This window comes from Gymnodraco acuticeps, unplaced genomic scaffold (genome assembly GCF_902827175.1).
Source record: "Gymnodraco acuticeps unplaced genomic scaffold, fGymAcu1.1, whole genome shotgun sequence".
NCBI lineage: Eukaryota > Metazoa > Chordata > Actinopteri > Perciformes > Bathydraconidae > Gymnodraco > Gymnodraco acuticeps.
The window spans coordinates 1,619,600-1,647,262 of NW_022991219.1; the positions used below are offsets into that span (position 1 = coordinate 1,619,600).

General features: G+C 45.0%; 1 protein-coding gene across 1 annotated transcript in view; it reads right to left on the reverse strand.

Annotated features, from left to right (window-relative positions):
* gcgrb (glucagon receptor b) overlaps positions 1–27,663 on the reverse strand; it is an 83,109-nt gene that overhangs the window by 16,701 nt on the left and 38,745 nt on the right. Inside the window, exons 2-4 of the mRNA XM_034239091.1 lie at positions 9,911–10,058; positions 9,675–9,771; positions 9,484–9,591 (exon numbers count right to left, since the gene is read on the reverse strand). Of these exons, the coding sequence (XP_034094982.1) occupies positions 9,484–9,591; positions 9,675–9,771; positions 9,911–9,964 (259 nt within the window). The 5' untranslated portion in view covers positions 9,965–10,058. The remainder of the gene's footprint in view (positions 1–9,483; positions 9,592–9,674; positions 9,772–9,910; positions 10,059–27,663) is intronic.

Sequence of the window (27,663 nt, forward strand, 5' to 3'; positions counted from 1 at the left end):
CTCAATAAACGTGTCCCTTCACACGAGACCGCTCGACCCGCTGGAGACGCTGTAGTACATCTGCCGGGCCTGTAAGTGGGGCTGTCCTTCCGCCACAAAATACACAAAAAGCAGCGAAGAAGACCCCCGAGCATGGTTGCCCTTCTGTTCATTCACCGCGGTGGATTTAGTAACATATAGTCAGAGTTGGGTGTAACTGTAATAATATTACTTTTGTCGGTAACGGAGTAGTGTAACGCGTTACTTTTATAATTCAGTAATCACACTACAGTTACTAACATTGCCCCGACACGCGTTACTTCGTTACTTTTATAAAATCAGTCATAATCACTCTGACAGACAAGAGGGGTTTCCGCCGCAGGTTTATATGTACGTAATCTCCGCGACCGCGACTTGCGCGTCCACATCTCCACGTGCAGTGCTGCATAAACATGGCTGAGTCAGAGTTAGCGATAACTTTCGAGGGGTGGAGGTATGCCCATTATTTTGAGTTCGTCCGAAGACTTGACAGGAATGTGACGGTGAGGTGCAAACTGTGTCCAGGCCAGAAGCTGTTATCCACTGCTGTAAACACCACGTCAAACCTAAACAAGCACCTGCAAAGAGCACATGCTAAGGTGAAGCTAATAGCTAAGGACCCCCGAACCCAGGATGTTGTGAGTGCGCTGCCGCCGACTCCGAAGCAGCAAAAAATAGAATTTGGAGGACCGGTAACCAAAGCAGAGATGGACAGGGTTGTAGCATCCTTCATAGTCGAGGAAATGTTTCCCATTTGCACAGTGGAATCACCATCTTTCAGAGATATACTCCACCAGAGGAGGTGGCACTGGTCTCCTGCTCTCTCCCAAATGGAGCTTTTCCCTCTTCAAGCTACCTAACTTCACTCCTTCCACCTTTGAATTCCATGCCGTCACAGTAACCCATCCTATACAGTTAACCATTTTTGTTCTCTACCGTCCACCAGGCGCCTTGGGGGACTTCTTGGAGGAATTAGATAATCTCCTCTCACTCATCCCTGAAACTGGCCCTCCCGCTGTACTTCTCGGAGACTTCAACCTCCAGACGGGGAAGATAGACAAACTAACATCTCTGTTAACCGCCTTTGCTTTCTCACTGTCTCCGTCCCCACCGACTCATAAAGCTGGCAATGTCCTTGATCTCATATTCTCAAGGAACTGCGCTACTTCTAACCTCTCTGTAAACCCGCTCCACACATCCGATCACTTCTTCATTTCATTCTCTCTATCCCTTTCCAAACATAACAAACTAATCTCTTCTCATCCTGCACTTGTCCGCCGTAACCTTCGCTCCCTCTCCCCCTCTAGCTTTGCCTCGTCGGTGCTCTCAGCCCTCCCTTCCTCTGATTCGTTCCATCTCCTGCCTCCAAACTCTGCTGCAGAAACTCTCCTCTCTACTCTCTCATCCACTCTGGACTCGCTCTGTCCTCTCACATCTCGGCAGGCTCGTCAGTCCCCTCCTGCTCCCTGGCTAAATGATGCACTGCGTGCTAATAGAACCGTCCTTAGGGCAGCAGAGCGGAAATGGTGGAAATCCAAACACCGTGACGACCTCCTAACCTATCAGGCTCTCCTCTCCTCTTTCTCTGCTTCGATCTCTCAGGCAAAAAGCACTTTCTTTCAAGATAAGATCCAATCTTCCTATTCCAATCCTAAAAAACTATTTTCCATCTTCTCCACCCTCTTGGACCCTCCAAAAGCTCCTCCCCCCTCCTCACTTCTGTCAAGCGACTTTGTTACCCACTTTGAAAAAAAGGTTGATGATATTCGCTCTTCTTTTTCTGACTCACCTTTACTCACCGCTGGGTCACCAGACCCTCCTTCCACCAACACACTTACCTCCTTTTCCCCTCTCTCTCCAAGTGAGGTTCTTACCCTCATTACCTCTGCCCGCCCTACCACCTGTCCTCTGGACCCTATCCCTTCAAACCTCCTTCAGACTATCGCTCCTGATATTCTACCGTTTCTCACCCATTTCATCAACACTTCTCTAACTTCTGGTCACTTTCCAAACAGTCTCAAGGAGGCAAGAGTAAACCCTCTCCTAAAGAAACCCACTCTCAACCCGTCTGATGTTATAAACTACAGGCCTGTCTCTCTCCTCCCGTTCCTGTCTAAATCACTTGAACGCGCTGTCTTTAAACAACTCTCCTGTTATCTCAATCAGAACAACATTCTGGATCCGCACCAGTCTGGTTTCAAGGCAGGTCACTCCACAGAAACTGCTCTCATTGCTGTCACGGAGGAACTGCACACTGCCAAAACTGCATCCCTCTCCTCTGTCATCATCCTATTGGACCTGTCTGCTGCATTCGACACGGTGAATCATCAGATCCTCCTTCGCACTCTCCAAAAACTTGGAGTTTCAGGCTCTGCACTTTCCCTCCTCACCTCATACCTGAAAGACCGTACCTACAGGGTGACTTGGAGAGGGTCTGAGTCCGACTCTTGTCAATTAACTACGGGGGTCCCTCAGGGCTCTGTTCTTGGTCCCCTCCTCTTCTCCCTGCTCACCACCTCAAGCTCAACCTTGACAAGACTGAGCTGCTCTTCCTCCCGGGAAAAGATTGTCCCACTCTGGACCTAACAATCAACATCGGCACCTCAGTTGTTTCCCCGACTCAGACTGCAAGGAATCTGGGTGTGACCCTAGATAACAACCTGTCCTTCACTGCAAACATCGCTGCTACAACCCGTTGCTGCAGATACACGCTTTACAACATCAGGAAGATACGTCCCCAGCTGACTCAGAAAGCGACTCAGGTTCTGGTCCAGGCTCTCGTCATCTCACGCCTAGACTACTGCAACTCCCTCCTGGCTGGTCTACCTGCATGTGCCATCCGACCTCTGCAGCTCATCCAGAATGCAGCGGCTCGTCTGGTCTTCAACCTTCCTAAATTCTCCCACACCACTCCGCTCCTCCGCTCCCTTCACTGGCTTCCGGTAACTGCTAGAATCCACTTCAAGACACTGGTACTTGCTTACCATGCTGCGAATGGATCTGGCCCTTCCTACATCCAGGACATGGTTAAACCTACACCCCAGCGCGTGCACTACGCTCTGCATCAGCCAAACGACTCGTTGCGCCCTCGCTGCGAGGGGGACCCAAGTTCCCATCGGCGAAAACACGTGGGTTTGCTGTCCTGGCTCTAAGATGGTGGAATGAGCTCCCCATTGACATCAGGACGGCAGATAGCTTGCACATCTTCCGGCGCAAACTGAAAACTCATCTCTTTCGACTCCACTTCGAGCGTTAGAACTATTAACGAAGCACTTTTATACTAATAAAGGACTGGCTTACCTAAAGCCAGTTGAGTAGCACTTGAAATGTTTGGCTCTATGAAACCTGATGTACTTATATGATTCTGTTTTCTTCAAGGTTGTGTCTTCCTGGTCGAATGTACTTATTGTAAGTCGCTTTGGATAAAAGCGTCAGCTAAATGCAATGTAATGTAATGTAATATACTGCGCAAAATACAGGTAACAGGAGACAGAGGACAGCCATGGTCAGACAGGAAAACATTCAGGAGCTATCTGGATCAGTCGTATGCGACAATGGAAACTGAACTAAAGAGAACATTTGAAACTTTAGAATTTGTGTCTACCACTGCTGACATCTGGACTAGCCACAATAAAAGTTTTTTGGGAATGACAGCACACTGGATTGACCCACGCGATTTCCATCGTGAGAAAGCCGCAATTGCTTGCAAAAGGATTAAAGGACGACACACATATGACGTTATTGCTAGTGAAATTGAACAAATTCATTCAAAGTTTGGACTTTCACACAAAGTCACCGCCACTGTCACGGACAATGGATCCAATTTTGTCAAGGCTTTCAAGGTGTATGAGCAGCAGCATCCAGCATCAGATTCTGACGAGGGAGATGATGAAGTAGATCAGGGTGTAGCCTTCACAGATGTTGGAGAAGTGCTGTCTAGCAACCTAGAACAAGGACAGTTTTCTCTACCTCCACACTTGAGGTGTGCGTCACACACACTAAATTTAATTTCAGGCAATGATGTTGAAAAATGGCTTACATCAAACACCGAGTCCAAATCGGTTTACAGAAGTGCCACTGGAAAGTTCTACCGTGGCATCTGATCTCGTCGAGGATACGTGCAGAAGGAAACTTATCGTGCCGACATCAACAAGATGGAATTCATTCCATGATGCCCTATCCCGCCATCCCAGAGTTAAATATTATCTGTAGCCGACTGGGTATTAAAGCCCTCACTGAACGGGAGCATCAATTCCTCAAGGAATACTATACCATCCTGAAACCACTCACAGTGGCGTTGGATATTCTGCAAGGGGAAGACAACTGCTACTACGGCTGTCTTCTACCAACGTTGGCAATTCTGATGTCTAGGACATTGGCACTACAAACTGGGCTTTCCCGGATGACAGCAGGTCTGCCAGATGCCATAGTAACGGTAAACCGAACATAAGATTTGAAATATCAGAATGCATGGATATTTTTTTGTGAAGCTGCAGATTTATGTTAACTAAGCTACATGACACTTGCACTTATTTTTCACCAAACACTATCCCATTAGGCTGTTTTAATTGTAATCCTAAATTAGGCTCATGGGAATGTGCTGCACACTTTTAAGTGTGATGACTTGATGTAGCCTATGGAAATATGTTGCTGCCTGGTGATGATGATGATAAATAGGAGCGTATTCCCTCAAACAGCTGCCTGCATGCAATCTGCGATTTTGTTTAGCTATAGGCCTCTCAAGTTACAGTATAGCCTAGCTGACCTATCCATCTTATCCAATATTTCTATCGTAGGCCATCAAGAGACGGTTTGCACCCGTGCTTGACAGCAGAGATGCCCTTCTTGCTGCTGTGACGTTGCCAAAGTTTAAAGTGCGATGGTTTATGGAGGAGGGAAGGAGAGAAGCTGCACGGGCGCTGCTGACTACAGTGTCGTTCTGCACCCGGTGGTGTGGAGCCGGGTGCGTCTCATCAGGAGTCTGCCGCCTCCTACAGCACGTCCGCTGAGAAGGATTTCTTTGTCTTCGATGAGATGGAGGGAGATACAGCTTCCTTAAACTCTGAGACAGAAGTCATTGACTATTTTAAGTCAGGGTCAGAGCTGGCAGTCTTGAGCCGTTTCCCTAATATAAAGCGCATCTTCCTGAAATACAACACCGCTACCCCATCGAGTGTGCCGGTTGAGAGACTTTTCAGCCTAGGCAGTCTTGTGCTAACACCAAGAAGAAATCGGTTATCCGATAAACTATTTGAGAGACTCCTCCTAATGCGTTATAACCACTGCTTCAGTGACAAACACATCAAATAAGTGTGAAGTGTTCAGTCTGAGATCATGAGAGGGAGTGTGGCCTATGTTCACAGCCAATGCCACTTTGGCCTATTTTCGCTTTTGATTGTTATTAATGATGTTAAAAGGCCATGTTGACTATATTGTATATTTTTTAGCTTACTGTTCAATTAATGAAGCTCATGCTTTAGGTTGTGTTCTTTTTCATTAGCCTTTAGGCTATTTGCTAATAGGCCTTTTTTTTGTTGAGGCAGTCAATATTTGTGTATTTAATGTGTTATCAAGGCCAACCTCTTATTTAGTTTTATACAGGCTATTTATTTGTAAAGTATTTGTTTATTTTGCCAGTGTCACATCACATTGATATGGCCCACTTGTTCCGTTATTACACTTTTTCTCTTGAAATGTTCTTTAAGTTTCACAGACTGTTAGCTTGTTGTGGTAGGCTGGTAGCCTATTTTATTAAAGAGCATATAAAAAGAAAGACTTGTGTTATATCTTCCTTATTGCAATAGTAATTGGGGGTGCAAGTGGAGTCTCGCAGAGGCAAAACTGTGGCGCGCTTACACTGTAGGTGCGCCGCAGTCTGCGTGATCTGCCTGTAGGGAGGGGCGGGCCGGCCCTGCGAGTAAAGTAACGAGTAAAGTAACGAGTAAAGTAACGAGTTACTTTATGTAGAGAGTAACGAAGTAGTGTAATACATTACTTTTTTTTAAAAGTAATATGTAATATGTAATATATTACTTTTTTTTAGTAACGACCCCATCTCTGCATATAGTTCATGTAGTTCTCCATGTCCACTTGTTGCTAATGGTTGTGGTAGAGGAGCTGTAGATTTTTGCACTAACATCTGTAGCATGGTCAGTAGCAGTAGCTACTGATAGTAGCAACTGACCATGCTACAGATGTGAGCAGCAGAGGTGGGGAGAGGTGGGGCTATGGCTTCATCGTTATCAGAAAATTATCGTATAGGACGTACACACGGAGCCGTTTGGCCCCTCTGAGCGTTCCGTCCGCAGATCTATCCACCTTGGGATCCGTTATCGTTTTAGGGGTCCGTTTCCGCATTTCCGTTACGGCCTCGTGTGAACGAACGGGCTATACAAAAGAGAAAAGTAGCGGATACAACCCGTTTCGTTCCCGTGTAAACAGCACCTAAAACTAGCTCACAATTAACATGTCACAGTTTAATTATTGAACCCATTAAAAAGTGATTAGGTGGTGGTCTACTACCTGGAGTAGCTGCTGGTTGCCTGGCAACTGCATCTCATGCAATTGTACAGCACATAATCCCCTGTCAAACTACCACTCAACGTTTTTAGACCTCAAATTACTAATATCTCATTCACACCAACGCAACTCCGGTTCAAGCTCCGTGCTAGAGCTTTTCAGGTTCAGAACCGGTTCTTCGGTTTACCTCCGGCTCTTTTCACACCGCCCAGAGTCCGACTGGTGCTGCGTCATTGCGTCATCGTTTGCGTCATGACGTAACCGTTTGCGTGCCTGCTTCATAAAGCCAAACCGCGCGGAAACCCCTCACAGCTCACAACGACAACAACAACAATGGCCGATTGTGCTCCAGCTTCCTCTGTACCTCTTCGGAAGACCAGATTCCCAGTAGGTAGCTGGTCTCTTCAGTGGACCACTGCTGCTTGTTAAGTTTCTCCATCGTTGTGTACAAACTGGATAAAACGCGGGCTTTGTGTTGTTGTTCAGGAGTTGATCTGCTCCCGCCTCGACGTAAGCGTGACGTATGTGGTGCTTTTGCTCTGGCCGGACAATTTTTTGGTGCTTGAAACGAACCGGATTCCGGAGCTAAGAGGCTGCTCCACTGCGGTGTGAAGAAGAAAACCCGGTGCTTTTCAAGCTCCATCTCCGAACCAGCCCTGAAACACCGTTGGTGTGAATGAGGTATAAGTGAGCTTTATAAGTCTTGTCAGGTTAATTGTATTTTTTTAGGTCTGGGCAAAGCCAGTCTTTTTGCTAAGCTAGCAGACAGTAGCTTCATGTTTACCTTACAAACATAAGTGGCATCAATCTCATCTAACTCTTACATAACCCGAGCGCGTCTTAACTCCTGTTCTGAAGTCTTTACACTGGCTTCCTGTGTGTCAAAGAATAGATTTCAAAATACTGCTGCTGGTTTATAAAGCACTGAATGGTTTAGGCCCAAAACACATTTCTGACCTCCTGCTAAATTATGAACCATCCAGATCTCTCAGGTCTTCAGGGACTGGTCAGCTTTCTGTCCCCAGAGTCAGAACTAAATATGGAGAAACAGCGTTCAGTTATTATGCTCCAAATATCTGGAACAAACTCCCAGAAACCTGCAGGTCCGCTGCAACTCTGACTACTTTTAAATCCAGGCTGAAGACTTTTCTTTTTGTCGCTGCTTTTAATTGAAACTGAGCCGTTATGTTCATCAGTAAAGTGGAACTTCTGTGTGAACTATTCATATCTTAAACTGCACTGTAACTTTTTATTCATGTACTTTTTTATTCATGTATTTTTTCTTTTAATGTTTCTTTTATTATCTTTTCTTTTTAATGACTGTTTTTAAATGCCTTTGTCTGAATGTCTTTCATTTTTGTAAAGCACCTTGAATTGCCTTGTGTTGAAAGGTGCTATATAAATAAATTTGCCTTGCCTTGCCTAAAGATATTTCCCCAAAATGTGAAACTATAATTTTTGTTTTTTTATCGACAAACACGTCTTTTTTTTCTCTGTTATTATGAACCTTAGTTTACCCTTGTGTTTTTTTCTGGGTTAGCCGTGGTGCATTTTCGAGCATTTGGATGTCATTGGGTCATTGTCCAACAACCTGTCCTCCAGTTATCAGATAATGATATTTTGTTTTTACAATGATTAACCAAACTAATAATCTGATCAGAGCACTTACAGTAAATTGCCAGATGTTCCGTGCATTCATGTGACTTGTTTTTATTATCAAATAATTAGCATGGATTAGCCAATTTGTCTATACAACGGTAAATACATATTTTCCATTTCAGTTTCCCAGATCCCACTGTGATCTTTACATGTTTGGTTTTGTCCAACCAACAGTCTAACATCCAAAGAGATTCCCTTTACGTAAAGAAGAAAAAGAGAAGGAGTTGGAAACAAGGGTTTGACTATACACTTGCTGGAGAAAACAAGGAGATCCCCTGCTGCTACTCCACAGGAGATAACAGGTATAATCCTCCCCTCACACCTACCTGCTATCAGGGAAACCTGAACATGAAAAATAACAATTCTATGCAGGAAGAGCAGCAAATCTTAGAGCCTCATGCTTCATGTATCAACAGTTATCTATCTGACAGCCTGCACACTAAGGGAACATGAATCACAGGAGATACTGTTTGAAGCCTTGACACCACTTTCAGGTTGATAATGAGAGTGGTAGCTGACTGATACGTATCACACCAGTTGATGACGTATCCACTCTCTTCTCACTACTGCATTCACTCATCAGAAGGATTATTTTATTTTACTAAATTACAAGGACATATGAGCTTAACTGACTGAATGACTTTAATGAAAACACGTTAAAGAGCACGTGTTCTCATGCCCCTCAGTGCGTCCTTGTATTTCTCAAACTAATTCAAATGAGTTACATACAAGTCACTTTGTTTCCACTAAGGTGTGTTAAAGAAGAGCTTTAGTTTGAAAAGGGGGAACATTTCTGCATACTGGAATTGTTCATTTTAATTAAAGACATATTATTTCAGTTATATTTATGACATTATATGTAAACCTGGTTACATTTATCACATTGTTGCATATGGCACTACTGATATATTCTGTGTATTTTTAATAGATATATTTGCACTCTTTTCCACGCTGCCACTGCTACACAACTATTTCCTGCAGGCAAAATAAAATGAATCTCTTATATCATCTATTTCTAAAGGAGTACTCAACCCCACAACTACTAACACTGTGTTATATAAAAAAGATGTTCACATTCCTCTACGGAAAATAATGAAAAAAACTGAGAAATTCTAAGTAAATGGGGGCCACGTTTAAAAACAGTACGTTTATTTCAAAACATCTGGCTCAATTAGCTCTCACAAAACTCATACAGAGTATTGAGATCAAGTTTTGCTATCTATACTTGTCTGGTATTTTGATCCTTTGTTCACCTTGGCTGTGGGCATTTTCTGTTAACACACATACCTTTGCGGTACCATGGCAGGAACCATGGGCAGGACACATTGACAGTTGTTCCTGGGAGTCCATCAGGCCAGCAGACATACAGATCAAAGGTCCGGTTACACACCAGCCCTGCAGCGGAGAGCAGGTCTGTGAAATCATGCTACTTAATTCTACTGCAGAAAAATGCTAATGCTGGGAGGAGAGGGGCTCACCGGTGGCGGGGGGCGTGGCGTTGAGGTAGTCCAGGCACTGGTCTTTGTAGCTGCTCCACTTCTCCTTCACAAGCTCCAGGGAGTTTGTAGAGAAGACCTTCAAGAAGAGGAAACGTCATCAAGCCTCGTGAAGTTTCAGCAACACCATCATCACATTTTCTACACCTTCATCTTTCTAGATCAAAGACACATCTCCTTGTGGTGTGTGAAAACGAAAGAGACACTATGAGTCGTACCTTTGTGCAGCTGCAGAGCAAAAGCAAGGCCAAGAGGAGACACACCTGGGACATCCCACTGACGCTGGGAGGATGGGGGTGGGTGGGGACCAGAACACAGAGGAGACCCGACACATGAGGCGGTCTCAGCCCTGTCTCTCCGTGTGGCCTACACACACAATATGGAGGAGCTTGTTAGTGGAAAGGTGTGTGTGTGTGTGTGTGTGTTGGTGGCCTTTTGAACTGCAACTGAAAGAGAGACGGAGTGAAATGATGAAGATATCGGTGAACAATGACCAGAAAAAAGTTACAACCGGTGATGTACTGACTGCTCTCTCACACACAATCCTTCACAATGGAAGCTCTGTATGAACAAAGATCTTGTGAACCCAAGGTCCTTGGTCAAAAACATACCTTTTCACACATTTTTTCTAAGCATTGAGTGCGAAAATGCAGCACAAAAGCATCAAGCATGGATGTTTAACATATAGAAAGATGGGATTGGACAGCAATGGTGAATGGATCGGCGTAGAACATGTACCCTATTGGAAGAACAAATATGTTTGTGTGCATTTGTCTATGCATTATGGAAAGTATACCTCATATAAGGTCTGGAAATCAATAGCATCAAATTACAGGTAAACATTTTTGTGTTTGTGTCATTTCCTGTAGATCGTCTTCATCCATGAAGTTGGAGAACAAAACGAAATCTGAAACGTTTCTGCAAAAAACACCTTGACCATGGAAACATTTTTGGCTAAAACGTTTCAAATTCCACTCTGTTCCAGTCTCGGTGCTTCTGTTGGAGTGCCGTAAGGAAGATGTGTGTGTGTGTGTGTTTCATTGTGTCCAGTGCATTGAACTGCTGTACCTGCCTGAGATCTAAGCCAAACATCGATAGCCTGTTGTGTTAGCACAGCAGAATAAGACCTTCATTTTGAAACAGAACAAACAGCCATTCAGTAAGCTGCGGCTGTTTTTTTTCCAGTAACGTTGGGTTACGTATGGTAACCCTTGTTATATTCGCACAGGCGGAGCCCTCTACTGGACTCTATGGGTACTACCTTACCCTGCGAGCATTCTCCCACTGAGACTTCTATAGACGTAGCCGGCCTTGGGCGGGCCTACCTGAATGCGCGCGCATCACACCGTATAAAAGGAGGCCTCACCTCCTGACTATCATCCTACACCTCTCTTCAGCGAGCGGAATAGGACAGACAGTGCCCTGGGTAGAGGGCTCCGCCTGTGCTAATATAACAAGGGTTACCATACATAACCCAACGTTATATCTCTCACAGGCTCCGCCCTCTACTGGACTCTATGGGTACAGTGGCTGGAGCCGCGATGTATACGCGCACTGTCGTCCAACAACAATATTCCACCCTACTGCCCCTGACCGGCTTTTATGGTCAGCAGCTGCTGCCCCACATTCTCCTTTAACCCGGTTGTAACCGAGGAGAAATCTGGGCTGTGGCTGACAGAGCACACCCTGCTGCGCTTACCTCGCAGAAAGTGTGCTCAAAAAACAGTGCCGGGGGACCCCCCCCCCGCCCATAGACGGATGGGGACAGCCCCCTCGGCCCCGAATGGGCTTACTACACGCCTGCCTCCCTGAATCCCTAAGGATAACAGGGAGAGCGTCAGAGCCCACGTCCCACACTCAAACACTGACCCCGTGCAGAGTGTGTGGACTAAAGTGTGGAGGGTTACCCCCCTCCTGCCTCTCGACAGGAGGAGAGTAATCCTCCAGCCCTGTAAGGGCCCAGTGCGCCCCCCCCCCACCCCTCCCGGGACCCTCAGAAGGCCCGAGAACAGCGAAGGCGCATTACGTCCGGGGAGGGGGTCAGATGCCAACTGACCCACAACCCCCCTCCCCCCTACCAGTCCTGTGTTGCCCCCGCAAGCACAGACGAGGAGAAAGAGCCCGACATGTCCAAGAGATAAAACCTTATGAAGGGGCCTGGCGTCGACCAAGACGCCGCTGTGCATATATCCTCCACACTCACACCGTTGAATAAGGCTGTTGACGCAGCCACAGCCCGTGTGGAGTGTGCACGAACCCCCGTGGGGCAGGCTCTCCCTGCCTGTCCGTAGGCATGTGCAATGCACTCACAGAGCCAGCCTGCCAGGCGTTTCTTGGACAGAGCTTTCCCGATCACCCCGCCCCCGAAGCACACGAACAGCTGTTCGGTACGTCTAAGGGCAGCCGTGCGCTCCACATAACATGCTAGCGCACGCACCGGGCAGAGGAGGTGCAGTTTAGCTTCCCTGGTCCCACCATGGGGGGGAAGACTAAAACCCCCTAACTGAATAGCCCTTGACCTGAACGCACTCCTTAGGCTCTTGGGCACAAAGGAGGAGTTCGGTCTGAGTGTTGCGCCGCTCTGGTCACCCCGAATCTGTAAACAGCTCGGGTGCACCGACAAAGCAGTTAACTCGGACACTCTTTTGGCTGACGTTTAAGGCAAGAAGCAAAGCTGTTTTCCACGACAATGCTTTCAGAGAGGAGAGCTCCAGAGGCTCAAACGGCCCAGAGGCCAGAGCCTCGAGCACTAGGGGCAGGTCCCACTGTGGGGTGGAGGCGTGCACTACTGGGCGCAGCCTCCTGACCCCCTGTAAAAACCGCAACATCAGTGGTTGACTAAAGGCTGACCTGCCGCCAAATCCCTCATGGCAGGACGAGATGGCTGCTGCATACACTTTCACTGTTGAATGCGCAAGCCCTCTGTCCACCAGTAACTGTAAGAAGGATAAAATAGAGCCTAACTCACAAGATAAGGGCTCTATTCTCTGCTCCTCACACCATCGCTGGAATCCTAGCCACCTTGGCCTGTAACAGGCTGTGGTGGATCCAGCTCTAGCTGCCTGGATAGACTGAATAACACTATCAGACAATCCACCCTGTCTCAGCCTGTCCCTCTCAGGAGCCAAACCTGGAGAGGACGGCCGAGAGTGGGTAACGCCCCGATTGCACCTGCCTCTTGAGACATCGCCCCCCAGAACTGGGGAACCGCCCAGGGCTGGCCCACCTTCATCTGTGTCATCTCTGAGTACCACGGCGCCCCAACGCGCCACTAGGATGACTGACAGACGTTCTCGCCTCACTCTCCTCAGGAGGGGGAAAATGAGACGCAGCGGTGGAAAGGCGTATAGCAGCTTCCTTGGCCATGGCTCGTGTGCAAACGCGTCCACCCCCAAGGGTGGGTCGTCGCTCCGAGCCACGGAGAACCACAGGGCACAGTGGCTGTTTCGCCGGCTGGCGAACAGATCCACTTCCGCTCTCCCGAACTGGGCCCAGATTTGCTTCACCACCCTCGGGTGAAGCACCCACTCGCCTGGCAGGGGGCCGCTCCTCGACATGAGGTCGGCCCCTCTGTTCTCCAGTCCCGGGATATGGAGGGCTCTCAGAGATAACACCACCTCTGAAGCCCATAACCACAGTTCCTCCGCTGTGGTCAACAAGGCGGCAGATCGAACTCCGCCCTGCCTGTTGATGTAAGCTACTGTGGTGCTGTTGTCGCTCCTGACCATTACATGCCTCCCTTGAATTAGGGGCCTGAAATGCTGGAGGACTAACACTACCGCCCGTAGCTCTAGGAGGTTGCTGTGTCGAGACTCTGTTAGAGCCCAGCGCCCACCTATAGCGCTCTTCAGGCAGGTCCCTCCCCATCCTGTTCTGGATGCATCCGTGAACACTGTGATGTAGGAGGTCACCCGTCCCAGTGGAGACCCCCTCCGGAGGTGATCCGGAGACCCCCAAAACCGGAGGTTGCCCTCCACTGAGGGGGGGGATGGTCACCAGCCGCCGCCTGTGCCTCTTGGGATCCAAGCGCAGGCTGGAGAACCACCTCTGCAGGCGGCGCATATGTAGTAACCCTAACGGGACCACCATGTGAGCAGCCGCCATGAGACCCAATGTCTGCATGACAGTAAAAGCTGTCACTGTTGCCCCCTGTCGCAGCCTGCGCACCCCCTGAAGAAGGGACGCACGTCTGCTCTCTGACAGGGTGGCGCGCGACGCGCCTGCATCGAGCACCACACCCAAATACAGCGCCCGTTGGTGAGGTATGGGGGTGCTCTTTTTCCAATTGATCGCAAAGCCCAATTTGGTCAGGTGTGTGATCAATTGTGCTGTGCAAAACATTTCCTGTTCCCGTGACCCAGCCATGACTATGAGGTCGTCTATGTAAAATAAAACTCTCATGCCGTGTGCGCGCAACGGTTGAAGCGCTGTGGCCACACATTTGCTGAATGTGCGTGGGGATAGGGAATAGCCGAACGGCAGCCTGTTGTACTCGTAGGCTATTCCCTGGAAGGCAAAACGCAGATACTTTCTGTGCTCTGGAGCAATTTCTACATGAAAGTACGCGTCTTTCAGGTCGATGGTGGTGAACCAATCGCCTGGCTGCACAAGCCCCAGTAACTATTTCATAGTTAACCTGCGGAATTTCCTGCAGGAAATGTGGCGATTCAGGCCGCTGAGATCTAGAATAGGTCTAAATTCCCCTGTCTTCCTGAGAACCAGGAAGTACATGGAATAAAGATCATTTTCTCTGTGCTGAGGGTGCACAACAGACACAGCCTGTTTCTGCACCAGAGCCTGAATCTCTGCTGAGAGGAAACACATCTCCTCCTGGGAGGACAGATTTACCTCTTGCATGCCCATAAAAAAGGTGGGTGTGGGACACCCACAAGACAGTGGTCCATGTGATACATTGGTACAGTGTATAGACATGTGGTACAGTGGGACGCTGCAAAACTGGAGTGAATGGCCCCGTTTCAGCGTCATGTCCCTCCACCTTGTAAGCACACAGCTGAGTTTCCATTCCCCAGAACATTGTGTTAATGGACAAGCCCTCAGGTGTGGGGCAGCAGCTATGAAGCTGTGATACTCTCTGGTGACCCGTTTCGCCGCAACAACTCCCCGCGAAGGGAAGATTTGCCCATGGAGGGTTGACACAGAAAGGGCCGATTATTTACTGAGGACCCTGAACGGACCGCCGCGCGCTCTTGTGTGAGCGCGCGCTCCACCCTAATGCTGTTCTCACCACTACGGTAAACAGCATTCATCGGAGTCTTTATAGGCGTAGTGTGTTTTACTAAGGTCCCTGAACGCACCGCCACGCGCTCTTGTGTGAGTGCGGGCTCCGCCATAATGCAGCCTTTACCACTACGGAAAACTGCATTGGAGTCTTTGCTCTAGGCGTAGTGTGTTCTCTGACAGCAATACGCCGGCCATAATGTCCCTGTACCCGCCTAGTGCTCTCCCTTAGATAGCACTCCCTGCGGTTCATCCCTCTCATCTGCGCATGCCCACTAGCCACCTCCTTTACAGGAGCTTCAGCATGGGGCAGCGAATGGGGAATTTGTACGGTTAACATTGTGTGTAAGTGTGGCCCTTGTGGAAACAAAAGACACTTAGACTTGGATACAGATCAACCTCATTTTTATTAGAAAACGTAGTGATCTGTGCATTATACAGGGAGGAGGCGGGATTCGCCCCCTCGTCCCGGGCGGAGAGATTTTCTCCCCCCGCCAGCCAGATCCGTAAAGACGGAAAGCCCGTCCCCGTGAGTGCCGGCACGCCGGTTCCACGGGGTGGGCCGAAGAGGTGGAGGGCGCCGCGGGCACGGGATCTCCGTGTCGGCACCTCTCCCTTCGTCTCACCTCTCTACTGAGGTCTTTGAACGCACCGTGGCCCGCCCTCGGGGGAGGGGGGCCGCGCGCGCCGTCACAATGCCGTCTCTTTGAAACGGACATTATGGGGAAAAGTGGAATTGTGGAGAGAAATAACTCTTACTCTGGGATAAATGCAATAGTCTTTACTGAATGCATTTTTCCCACACACATACCTCACTCCAGAACTAGAGTTTACAAACGTAAACCACCGTTCTCCTGCGGGGGTCCCTGAACGCACCGCGGTCACTCTCACGAGGGCCGCGCGCCCACGTATTAATGCTGTATTTCCCATTGCAACGGTGAAATGCATTAATCGGAGCTATTATACCAGGCAAGGTGTGTTTTCTGACAACAGCACGCCGGCAATAGCGTCTGTTGAACCCGCACAGTGCTTTGACAGCACTCGGTTTATTCCACTCACGTGCACACGCCCCCCTGCTGGCTCCCTATACTGGGGTTTACAGCGGGCCGGGGAGTGTAGGACAGTGTATCTTCCTCTGGGAATTGGCAAGAAGCAGCCACGCTGCGACTACTCCTCATCCCGTGAGCAAGGAGATCGAGCCAAAGAGCCCTCCGTAAACACGGGGGCTCCCAGGAGATCAACACGATCCTCTTTGGAAAGTGCCACGCGGCGTGATATCCCAGGGACATCACACGGCGGGCAGCGGCGGCGGCCTGTGATGAAGTAGGGTCGACCCTATATCATGTGAAGCCACCGAGCACCGGTCCCCGGGGGAACCGGGCCTGGGGCAAGGCCCGTGGACCAAGCTACTTATTCGGCCTTGCGGCCCAGTAATCGCTCTGACCTGGTGAGGCGGGGGCATCTCTAGCAATGAGTGAGTAGCCCACACACCCGCCGCCATGATCATCATCCAGGAAGAGTACAGCCCTGGGCGGTGGACTTCCATGGACGCCAGACCCGGAAGGAACGGCGAACGTGAATGGCACCGCCTCGGCCATATCCTGGTCCCCCAAACACTCAAATCTAGCAGTGGCGACTCCCTGGAGGTATGATAACTATTTTTAAACGTCTCTCAGTCTTTCGTGGAATGACTTCCGCTGCTGAAGAGAAAAGGATGATAGTCAGGAGGTGAGGCCTCCTTTTATACGGTGTGATGCGCGCGCATTCAGGTAGGCCCGCCCAAGACCGGCTACGTCTATAGAAGTCTCAGTGGGAGAATGCTCGCAGGGTAAGGTAGTACCCATAGAGAGGCGAAGTCACGCCCATCTACTTCCGGTCCATGCGACCCCGGAAGCGAAAAATTATACATTGAATTCAATGGAGAGAGAAAACGTATCTTTTGATCCCGTTTGAATTGTGCCACGAACTACACATATGATGTTTGTCAATCTTAAACAATAATTTCCATGTAAAAAAAAGTCACAGTTTGTCGTAAAACTGTTGAGATATAAGACTATGAAAAATACGCAACTAGAAAGACTACAAATCCCAAATCCCATTCTGGGTCGCGTAAGTGATGTCATAGGTGATAATGCTCCAAGACTGGTAGCGACTCGCAATTAAAGCAAAGAAGAAGAAGAAGATCTCATAACTGATTTATTCCCTCCAATAAATATAAGAGATTGCTCCAATAAATTCACTTTTACAAGATGCCTGTGTGCTTTGTACCAGGTTGGAATCACAAAAGTGATCATACCACTTGCTCGTTCTATCGCTTCCCGTCTGATGAAAGGACCAGGAGTCGTTGGACCAAACATATCAGGTAATATACATGTTTTGCATGGAACATAGTCAAGTTAGCTACCTAGCTAGTAGCGAGCACGTTAGTTAGCATCACATTACTTAGCCTTGTCATTTGTATTAGCCTTAACATGAAGTAAACCAAAATGTTAAACAGTAAGAGTAGTCATGATGGTAAGTATTTTGTGAAACATTTGAAGAGTAGCCTATCGCCACCTCCACCAGGTGCTAAGGGGGCGGGAGGTAGGCTAACGCCACATTAGCATCGGCGATATTTTCTACTTAATGCTATCTGCACAAATGGTTAACATTGAACATTAAAAGATCAGGCAGTTCAGGGAGAGTCGAAGGCAGGCAGGCAGCTTTGCATGACATTCTTCTGGACGTGTTTCATTGTGATGATAGTGAGGGTGAGTCAATCTGTTTGTTGGAAAGACAGTAGTTGAGTGATTACGGAGAGAAAATTATTAAAAGAGATAATTATTCAAAGTGTTGTTACTTTAAAGTGTTGTTACTGACCTTTTTCTCTTTTATTTTCTTTACCTCACCTGTAACTGCTGAGACCCTGAGGAACATGCACACTGGACTGACCTGCTCTGGCAACCTGATTTCCACTGTACGTAATAGTATTTGGTTATGGTATATTATTTATATACATCAAAGGCACAATGCACCCCCCAGAGACACACATGTATTGAGTGTGATATTTTGCATAGGTCATGTGAAATCATCTTTACATACTAGAAAACTGTAGGAGCGGCAACTTGTTTTGAAATTGAATTTTTAATATCCGATAATAAAGTTGATCTGTTTTCTTTATTCTTCTGTCTTCCCAGCTCCATCCATCACCATTCTCTGTTCCTGCAGGTCCTGCTTGCTAATCAATGCTCATATTTTTTTACACAATTACAAATAAAGTCAATGTATTGTATGACATGAAGTTGTGCTTCATTCTGATAATCAATAGTCAATAATAATAAATTCATTCTGCCTTCATTCATTCTGCCTTCAACTGCACAATGATTGTGGACTGCACCGACATCCATGTAGCTGCCCCCCAGTAAGATGAACCAAGCAAAGAGGGTCACCATCATGCCCAAGGACATCCAGCTGGCCCGCCGCATCCGCGGAGAGAGGGCTTAGACTAACCTGAGACCAGCACACCCAAACACAACGGCTCTTTTAAGAGCCACCTACAGTTTCAAAGAGTTGCAATCCTACGTTATTATAATGATTAAACGGGTTCATGTATCACTTAGTTTACTGAACCGTGATGAATGAAATAAATTAGTGAGGTAGTGGTTTACTGAAGTTACAAAGACATTAATATATGAGTAACAGGTCAGTGTAAACACAAGCTTCTGTCAATTATGGATCATTCAAACTATTTATATAAAAATATGTAATAAAGTTCTAAAACAAGTATTCGGTATATTCCTTGATAGCTTTTGGAGAAGGTTGTTTTTAAGTTTACTAAAATCTATCGTTTCAACTGTTTCACTTTATAAAAAGGGAACAGGTGAGTAGAGCATCATTGAGTTTCTTATTCTGTCAGTAAATTATCCAAATGAATGTTTTTCATTATTTTAGTCAACCCTAAACAAATTGATTGTACCTTTTAATAATGACCTTACATGGTCGCCAAAGTTAAATTAACTTCAGAAAATCAAATCTGTTCTGAGAAAAAAACGAATAAATGTTTAAAGATAGGAACTTGCCATCCCACTGAAAAACAGTCCGTAGAGATTTAAAGGCGTAGTTGTAGTTCAGTCCAATGTTTCATTTGGATTCATTTGACAACAGTCAACTATTTTCATAAAGAATATATATATTTTTCAAAGTTAACTTTATTGTCAATCTTACTCAGTTTGTGTTTATAGACAGAGAGATCAAAAAGACATTTCCAACAATCCCAAATACGAAAAATTAAATTATACAATTTACAGATATGTATACATATATATATATATCCTATATACACCATAATGTATAATGATGGTGTATGATGTAGAAATAAGTGTGGTAGATAACAAGTAAATATACATACAGATCCATGTTACATTACATTACATTACATTGCATTTAGCTGACGCTTTTATCCAAAGCGACTTACAATAAGTACATTCGACCAGGAAGACACAACCTTGAAGAAAACAGAATCATATAAGTACATCAGGTTTCATAGAGCCAAACATTTCAAGTGCTACTCAACTGGCTTTAGGTAAGCCAGTCCTTTATTAGTATAAAAGTGCTTCGTTAATAGTTCTAACGCTCGAAGTGAAGTCGAAAGAGATGAGTTTTCAGTTTGCGCCGGAAGATGTGCAAGCTATCTGCCGTCCTGATGTTACAGCAAAAGATGGAATAACTAAGAAGCACGCAGTATAATAATAATTACATGCAACAATTAAATAACTGCTCAGCATCTCCACCACAATCCCAATCTGCTGTGTCCTGTTTTCCTCCCCTCTGCATAACACCCCATCACACAAACCAAACACAACGCAGAGTCCGAGGGTGTTAAGAGTATGTTTATTTAAATGTCCTCCTCCCTACTGGCCAACACAGGGAGCATATGCTGGGTGTAGAAGTTCTCCAGGAGGAGGAGATTTCCATGCCATGCAGGGCCTTTGGGGATGGGGATGATGATCGCCTCCTTCGTGGTCCACACAACAAAGTAGCAGAGACTCCGGTCTGTGATGTGCAGCTGCCCTTGGACCTGGTGCCAGTATGGGTGATTCTCCTTGAGAATATGTGACCCACCCTCCTCACGGAGACAGAAGGATGGTAACTGGACTGCCTCCGCGATGGTCATGTTCCTCTGGCTGTGTGAACAGTGACACTTCACCTCCAGCAGGGCAGATGGCTGCACAAGTCCATCGGGTGATGCTCCCAAAACACCCGACTCACTCACAAAGAGACCAGACTCGAACACTGTCACCCGATAGGCCTGCACAAAAGCCTTCACCCCCGTTTACAACCCCCCAGTTGACAGCCATGACTCCGTCCAAGTTGTACCCCCCAAGCACCCTCTTCATGAGGGACGCGCATGGAGTGGATGAAAGTCCCGACCGCAGCACAGCACCAATATTGCTGGACTCAACATCTGTGGAGCTGATCTGCCACATGGCAAATATTGCCAATGCTGCAGCGTGGCTGCATTTGTACATCCCCCGTACACAATCACAGACAGCGCTCTGCATCGCGCCATCGTCTCCCATGCAGATCTGTAAAAATAAAGTAAGTACCATTTGTTAGCATGCTATAATAGATTGAATGAGCAATAATACAAGGATGGTCTGGATCTGGGGGTGGGAGGGTTTATTTTTCCATAGTTTTGTCCTCTTGTCTGATTGTTGTTATTGTTTGTTTTTTCTCTATTTTTTGTAATTTGTGTTGTATTGGTTGTGATTGTACATTGTATTTTTCTAAATGTGTATGAATACATTTTTGAAAAACAATTGATCAACAATAAAAAAGGATTTGGTCAGGATCTAGACTCAGTGTGTAGTTTATTAATTAATCAATGCTCTCTACATTAGGAAAACACATACCAGTGTACCAGAGGGAGTCACACACAGCTGTGCCTAGATAACCAAAATCCTTGAATCTACACACAGCAAATAAACTCAAATGACACAACGAGAAAAAGGAGATCACACATACAGTATAGTCGATATAAAACTGGGTGCTTCAATCTGAAGAGCAACTAAAACAAAACACGGGAGTATACCTTGTTCTTGTGAACACTAATGTTATCCACAGCATACACAGAGACCACGAATTTCTTAAGGAGAAAACTAGTTACTAAAACAAAACATGTTAGTGTACCTTGTTAGCTAATGTTAGCTAGCTGACATTAACGTTACACATTGCACTCATATTACTCACCGAAACCTTGTAAAGCCGGTCCCGCATGCTGGCTCTTACAGAACCGACTAACTCCCCTTTCGTGTATGTACAGCTCTCAACATGCCCAGACTTGTAGTGATGTTCACCTCGTTTTATACTTTTTGCCTCATTCTGAAAGAAACAGGTGAAATTTGCTAACGTGACGGCCGTCTTTGTGATGGTGACGCGTTTTGTGCAAGACCAGCGACCTGTAGTTCACTGAGCGGTTTCACACAAAAAAATGTGTAACTTCACAGTTTTACGACACATTTTAATTTTTTTGACTTGTAAAATGTTCTTTTAAATTGACAAACATCATATGTGTCATTCGTGGCACAATTCAAACGGGATCAAAAGATAACCTTTCTCTCTCCATTGACTTCAATGTATAATTTTCCGCTTCCGGGGTCCCATGGAGGCTCCCGGAAGGGGAGGGACTTCGCCTCTCTATAGAGGGCGGAGCCTGTGAGAGATATAACAAACCTTCTATTTTGTGGTGTTACAGTAATTACCTTCTTCTTTACCATCACATGCAGATCTTATCAATTGAGGGAAGACAGAAACTTTACATGCTCCTGTAGGCAGATTTCATGTTATCTACATGTTTGGTACACAATTTGTGAGATTAAAATGTACCGGGATGATAAATGTTCATCGTGAAACCTAGTTATGATTTGTCAGTGATATAAATACGACCATAGATTATGACATGGAGTCATATTTTAGGCAGCTATTGACTCAGGTTACACTGGAATTCATTTAATAGGGCACATAACAACAACTGTTCTGTGCTTTTTTATTCTCATTGTCAACAAATCGCATAAAATGACCAAAACCTGCTTTACTAACACGTAGTGTATTCACTTAAAAGCCCCATATACTGTATTGCTCTGTTACATGAACCTCTATTGTTGAACAACACTTGTTAAAAACACATCAATGAGCCATATTGTGTGACTGGGTGACATTTCCATTCATTATGACAAAAACATACACTGTTTAGAGTCAATCGCTCACAGGATGTACTGCTAATATCAATACTCACTAGACCAGAGCATGCACTGTATCAATGCATTATGTTCTTCGGTTTGACTGAATTACTTAGCATGCTTAGGGATGACGCTAAATAAAGAAATACAAGTAGAAGGAAACTGTGTTGGTGCTGAGAGACACAGAAGGGCTGGAGAAGTATGCAGAGAGTATTGGGAGACTGACGGATGTGTTATTCATTGATCATATCAGCAGTATTATCCTTCATGGTGTACATTAGACAAATAAAGTCTGGACATGGTGCTTCTTTTATAAGAATCTCTATGTGGAAGACTTTGCTTCATCTTTTGGGGTTTCTAGTTTTCTGGTCACTGAGTGATAACTGTGAAATATTATTCCTTTACCAAACAGGTCATATTTTCGGTTTATCTTGTTTGACTTGTTGTTGTTTGTCTGTCTAGCAATGATACAGAAAGTGTTGGAACGATTTTCATTCAAATTGAAGAGTGTAGAACAGGCAAAGGAAAAACCTCTTATATTAGGAGTGGATCCTAACGGACAAATACACACATTATATTTCACTTTTCTTCATATTGTGAAATAAGGAATGGGTTTGCTGGAGGTCAGCTCTCTGAGTGCCCTTCTTATTTATATTGTTATACATATTAATTATAAAGTGTTAAATAAGATGTTCTCGAGGAAAACTGTCATTGTTATGTATTCTCTGTTATAAAATATAAATGATGCCTGCTTGTGAATAGTAACAATCATTCCTAAGTCAGGTCATTTTCTGTTCCAACGTGTATTGTTGGTTTAAAAAGGATCTTTGTAATCTTCAGTTTTATGTGATTTAATCTCCTAACCTCCGTCATATGAACAGTCACATGCAGAGATTTACTTGATTTACATGGTAGCTGGGTATCTGTGTGTGTGTGTGTGTGTGTGTGTGTGTGTGTGTGTGTGTGTGTGTGTGTGTGTGTGTGTGTGAGCATGTGTGTGCCGCTGGCAGCGCCTGTGTGTCTGCTTTGTGTTAACCACAATACAGAGAAGAGGATAGTGCATAATCACAGGATTGTCTCAAACTGATAGCCTTATCGACCTCTCATGGAGGTTTTACATTACACACACACACACACACACTCCAGCGTGCTGTGGAATGAAGATGTCCTAATGCCTTTTGCAGCCTGTGAGGGTAGCACCTCGGGTTGCTAAGGCCTGCAATTTAATCCTGTGTTACAGAGGACTGCTGCTACTTTTGGATGAATCTATCCGTGTTATTGGATTCAGTCTTTGTATCTCCAAAATGTCAGCCCTCCTCCAGGAGTGAATACAAATCTGCATTGCCTTTTGATTGGGGAGCATTTTTGAGTTGCTTTTTTCTGGAGGGTTTTTGTAGAGGATCTTTATTTGAATGAGTCCCAAAAGGCTGTAAAGGCTTCTCAAAACACCCCAACATCTTTTGGAGCAAGTAAAAAGATAATAAATATTTCTTTAGAGAGTATGTGCTGACGTCACTTGCCGGACAGATTGAGTGGCAAAAGGAGTAAAAAAGCATCCTGCAACATGGCAGCTGTTTAAATGGCAAACTGCGAAACCGACTCTTTCCCATTCTAATATGTGTTATTAAAGCTGAACCCTACAATTGCAATTCATTTGGCGTAGCAGCAGCAATTTTCCTTCAGTCACACAAACCTTTATTTTAACTTTGAGCCATTACTGAGCCAATACTCACATCCTTCTTCTGAATAACCACTCTGGACATACTTTTACATGACGTCCCTGTAATCATATGATGAATACGGAGCTGTGTATTTGTTTGTCTGTGTTACTGTATCCAGGAGAAAGAAAAAAGCACAGGTAGAAACACTAAAGCAAGCAAGCAATATATATGCACACCGACGCTCACTGGTTTTTAAAAATGAGTCAAGGCTTGTTGCTTTGGAAAATTCCACTATATTGTGATGTTCATGTAAAACAAAAAGGACTGGCGCTCTCTTTCTATGTGTGTGTGTGGTCATTGTAGAAGTTACATTTGCTTAAACAGACTTAGATTGCGTTGTTTATTTGTTACACCTACACAACAACACACACAAACACACATACATTTCTCTCTAGGGAAAAGGAGGTGGCCCTATTAGCTCATAATGCAAATCATCAGCAGATGAGGCCGCTGTGTCCTTCTGCTCTCCTCCATCTGCAGTTTAATTAAACATTCCTGACAACAATACTGCATTTGACAAATGTCAGTTTGTCAGTCCCTTTCACTCATATTGGTCATCATCTTCATAAGACCAGATTGTACTTTTTCATTGTCTCTCTTTCTCAGTCCGTATCCATGTGTCAGAAGTCAGAACCTCTCCTCCCTCACATTTCCATTCAAGTGCACAATATGTATGTTTGTCCTGGGGAAAAACACAGAAACAAAGCAGGAAGGAGAAGCAGAAGGAAGTGGAGTGGAAATGTGTGTCAGCAAATCATTGTATAATCTAATAAAATCTACTTATCACACATCAAGGACCTCGAACGATCCAATGACCGATAATGAAGTCAATCAGGAAAACAAACCTCTCCTCATTACCATTAAGGTTCTCATTAAGGTTATACTGTCCATGCTACCTTCTATGAGCACCTCCCAATTATGTTTTTTAAATCAATAAGCCTCTCTGTAATTACGCAGTATAGAGGGTATGTAGGCAGCAACAGACAGGAGTGCAGTGGCTGTAATGGAGTTAAACAGAGCTCTAATTATGTTGTTTCTGCCTCTGTGAGCTGACAGCCAACTGCTCTGGAGCTCTAATACCATGATTTGTACTCGCTTTCTTCACTTAATTTACCCTCTCTATTGCTGACTTTTTGTACACAGATTTTAAACTACATGTTATTAGGACATCATTAAAATGTGAAGGTTTGGTTCACCATGGTGACAAAAAGGACATGATTCATCACTTGCCACTTGTGGTAATTTGTATAAATGACCTTTGTTTTGTCTATTATTAGTCAAATTGTGTTTTCATCTTCACTCATTTCCCTTTATATTCTTTGTCAATATGTGTCTTATTGTGAAGGTTGTAGCTCTTATTTTGAAGGTGACATATCTTTAAGGGCACTGATCTGACTTTTTAGTTATCGATACTGATACCTGAGCTTAAGTGTTTGAGTCAGAATTGGCCCAACATCCATTTTCTGTAGCTATTCATCACTAATGTCTTTTTAATCAAGAATAAAACATAATAAGACCACAGAATATGTCAATATTTAGTTTCACATTAGGTTAAATATTGAGTAAATTGCCCTTTCAATTCTCATACAGTCATGTACACTAATTTGATGTATGTCTTTTGACGACCCTCATACATCTCTCTGTCCTGATTTCTGCCCTTTTTAGTAACAGTAGTTAGGGCAGATAAGCCTAGTGACAGTCACAATCATTTGTGTGTGTGTGTGTGTGTGTGTGTGTGTGTGTGTGTGTGTGTGTGTGTTGTGTGTGTGTGTGTGTGTGTGTGTGTGTGTGTGTGTGTGTATTTGTGCGTGTGTGTTTGTGACTGTGCATTCAAGCGTGGAAAGCTTTGTGTTATGATTGTGTTATGATTAACTGAGGTGACCCAGTATCTGCTCCTTCAGCACATGTCACGCATCACAAACAGAGCTGTGGCATCTATTTTTCTTTCTGTTCATGTTATTTTGCCTATTTTGTCTGTCTTGTTCTTGGTTCTCCTTGTTCTTCCCCAACTTGTCTTCTTTATAACTTTGCAACCATTCAAAAGCAATCTGGATTCTCAGACATTTCTAATTTAATGTTTGCCTTCCTCAGGGGAGAATTGTCTGACCATCTTGTTTCCTGCCTCGATCCATGGGAGATTAGTTTAGTGGGAAATACACAGAGATAGCAGATGGGTTTGACAGAGACAAACACCAGTCCCTGCATGTCATCTATAAGCACCTCAATTTAAACAATAGCTGATCAAAACTCTTTACAATAGATCTAATAAACACATTAGCCCAATGCTAAATAACTCTGTGACCTGCACTGTTTTGGTATATCAGCCTGTAACGTCCCATAGTATGCGGAGTGCATTTAGAAACGGAATGTAGAAAAACACAGCGGCTTCATGGTTCTCATATTAAAATAGTGGAGATAGTTTGGCTCCCAACACTGATATCACACTCAAATCATACTCCTTCCACTTGGAGACATCTGGGATGGAAAGACTTTTGGATGCTGCCGATCCTCTGGCAGATGGTCAGGGCTGCTTCGAGCTGACAAATGAGCAAAATCATGCACTGTTAAGATTTCATAATGGCAAACATTGCATCTGAAGTGTCCAGTGGCGATAGTGGATGAACCCACATGAGCGTCGTAAAAGTTGTGTGTGAATGTGAGGAGTGTGCGAAAGAAGGGGAGAGGAAGACAGAGCACATTGGAAGGGAAGGCTTGCCCAGTACATACCATTCTCAGTGTCCCGTGGAGAATGCCAAGAGCCAGACCCTAAATCCTCAGCCATGTGCTCCCCGGACTCCTCCATAAAAATGCTTTACTTATACCACAGTTATCCTGCTCACTATATATTGTCCTTCAGGCTCGCATTGCTCCCATATAAACCCTCTCTCCTATGGAAACAAATGACAGCACATTCCCCTGCCAGCACACACACAAACCAGTTAATAAGTAGAAGATGCAGTGAACTACCCCATGTTACCTGCTGTGGGTTTATTCAGCTGTTTAGGGGGAGAAATGCAACAATATAAGGTAAATTCGTTTTTTACATGTTTGCTTCACTTTTTGCCAAACTGCTATTAAAATATCAATAACGCAAATATCAATAAGATATAGGAACAGTTTTAGGTTTTGGGAAATAAAGTATGTTTGTGCAGAGAGTTAGGAAAACTGCTGCCACTCTCATGTGAGGCAGCTGCGGCTCAGGAGGTAGAGCGGGTGGTCTGCTGATCACAGGGTCATAGGGGCATGAAAACAAGCTGACACAACACCACGCTAAATTCAGTTCATAAATTTGACACTTAAAAGTTTCCTTTTCAAAATATATATCATTCCCTTTTTGGAAATGCACATGAAACACTCTTACCATTGGCACCTCCACAGCTATTATTTAAAAACAAAATACTTTCCTTTTTTAAAGTTTGCTTTTTCCCCTTAAACTGTGGGTTTTCTCTGGAAGTTTTTCCTTGTACGATGTGAGGGTCTAAGGATAGAGGGTGTCGTTTTTCTCATACTGATATTCTGAACAATCTGTGCTGTTGTATTTGCTGTAAAGTGTCTCTACTGTAGGCTATTTTTATTATATGTACAGCACTTTGGCTCGACCAAAAATCGTTTATAAATGTGCTATATAAATAAAACTTGATTTGATTTGATTTGTGCTGGTATTTCTATTTTCCCAACCAGTGATGAATAACACCAGAAGCAAATGCCAGGAGATTTTTCAAAAAAAAGATTTATGATTGGTCCTGCACAAGGCAAAATTGCCTTCTAGGTAAAGATATGAGTCGTAATCAGCGA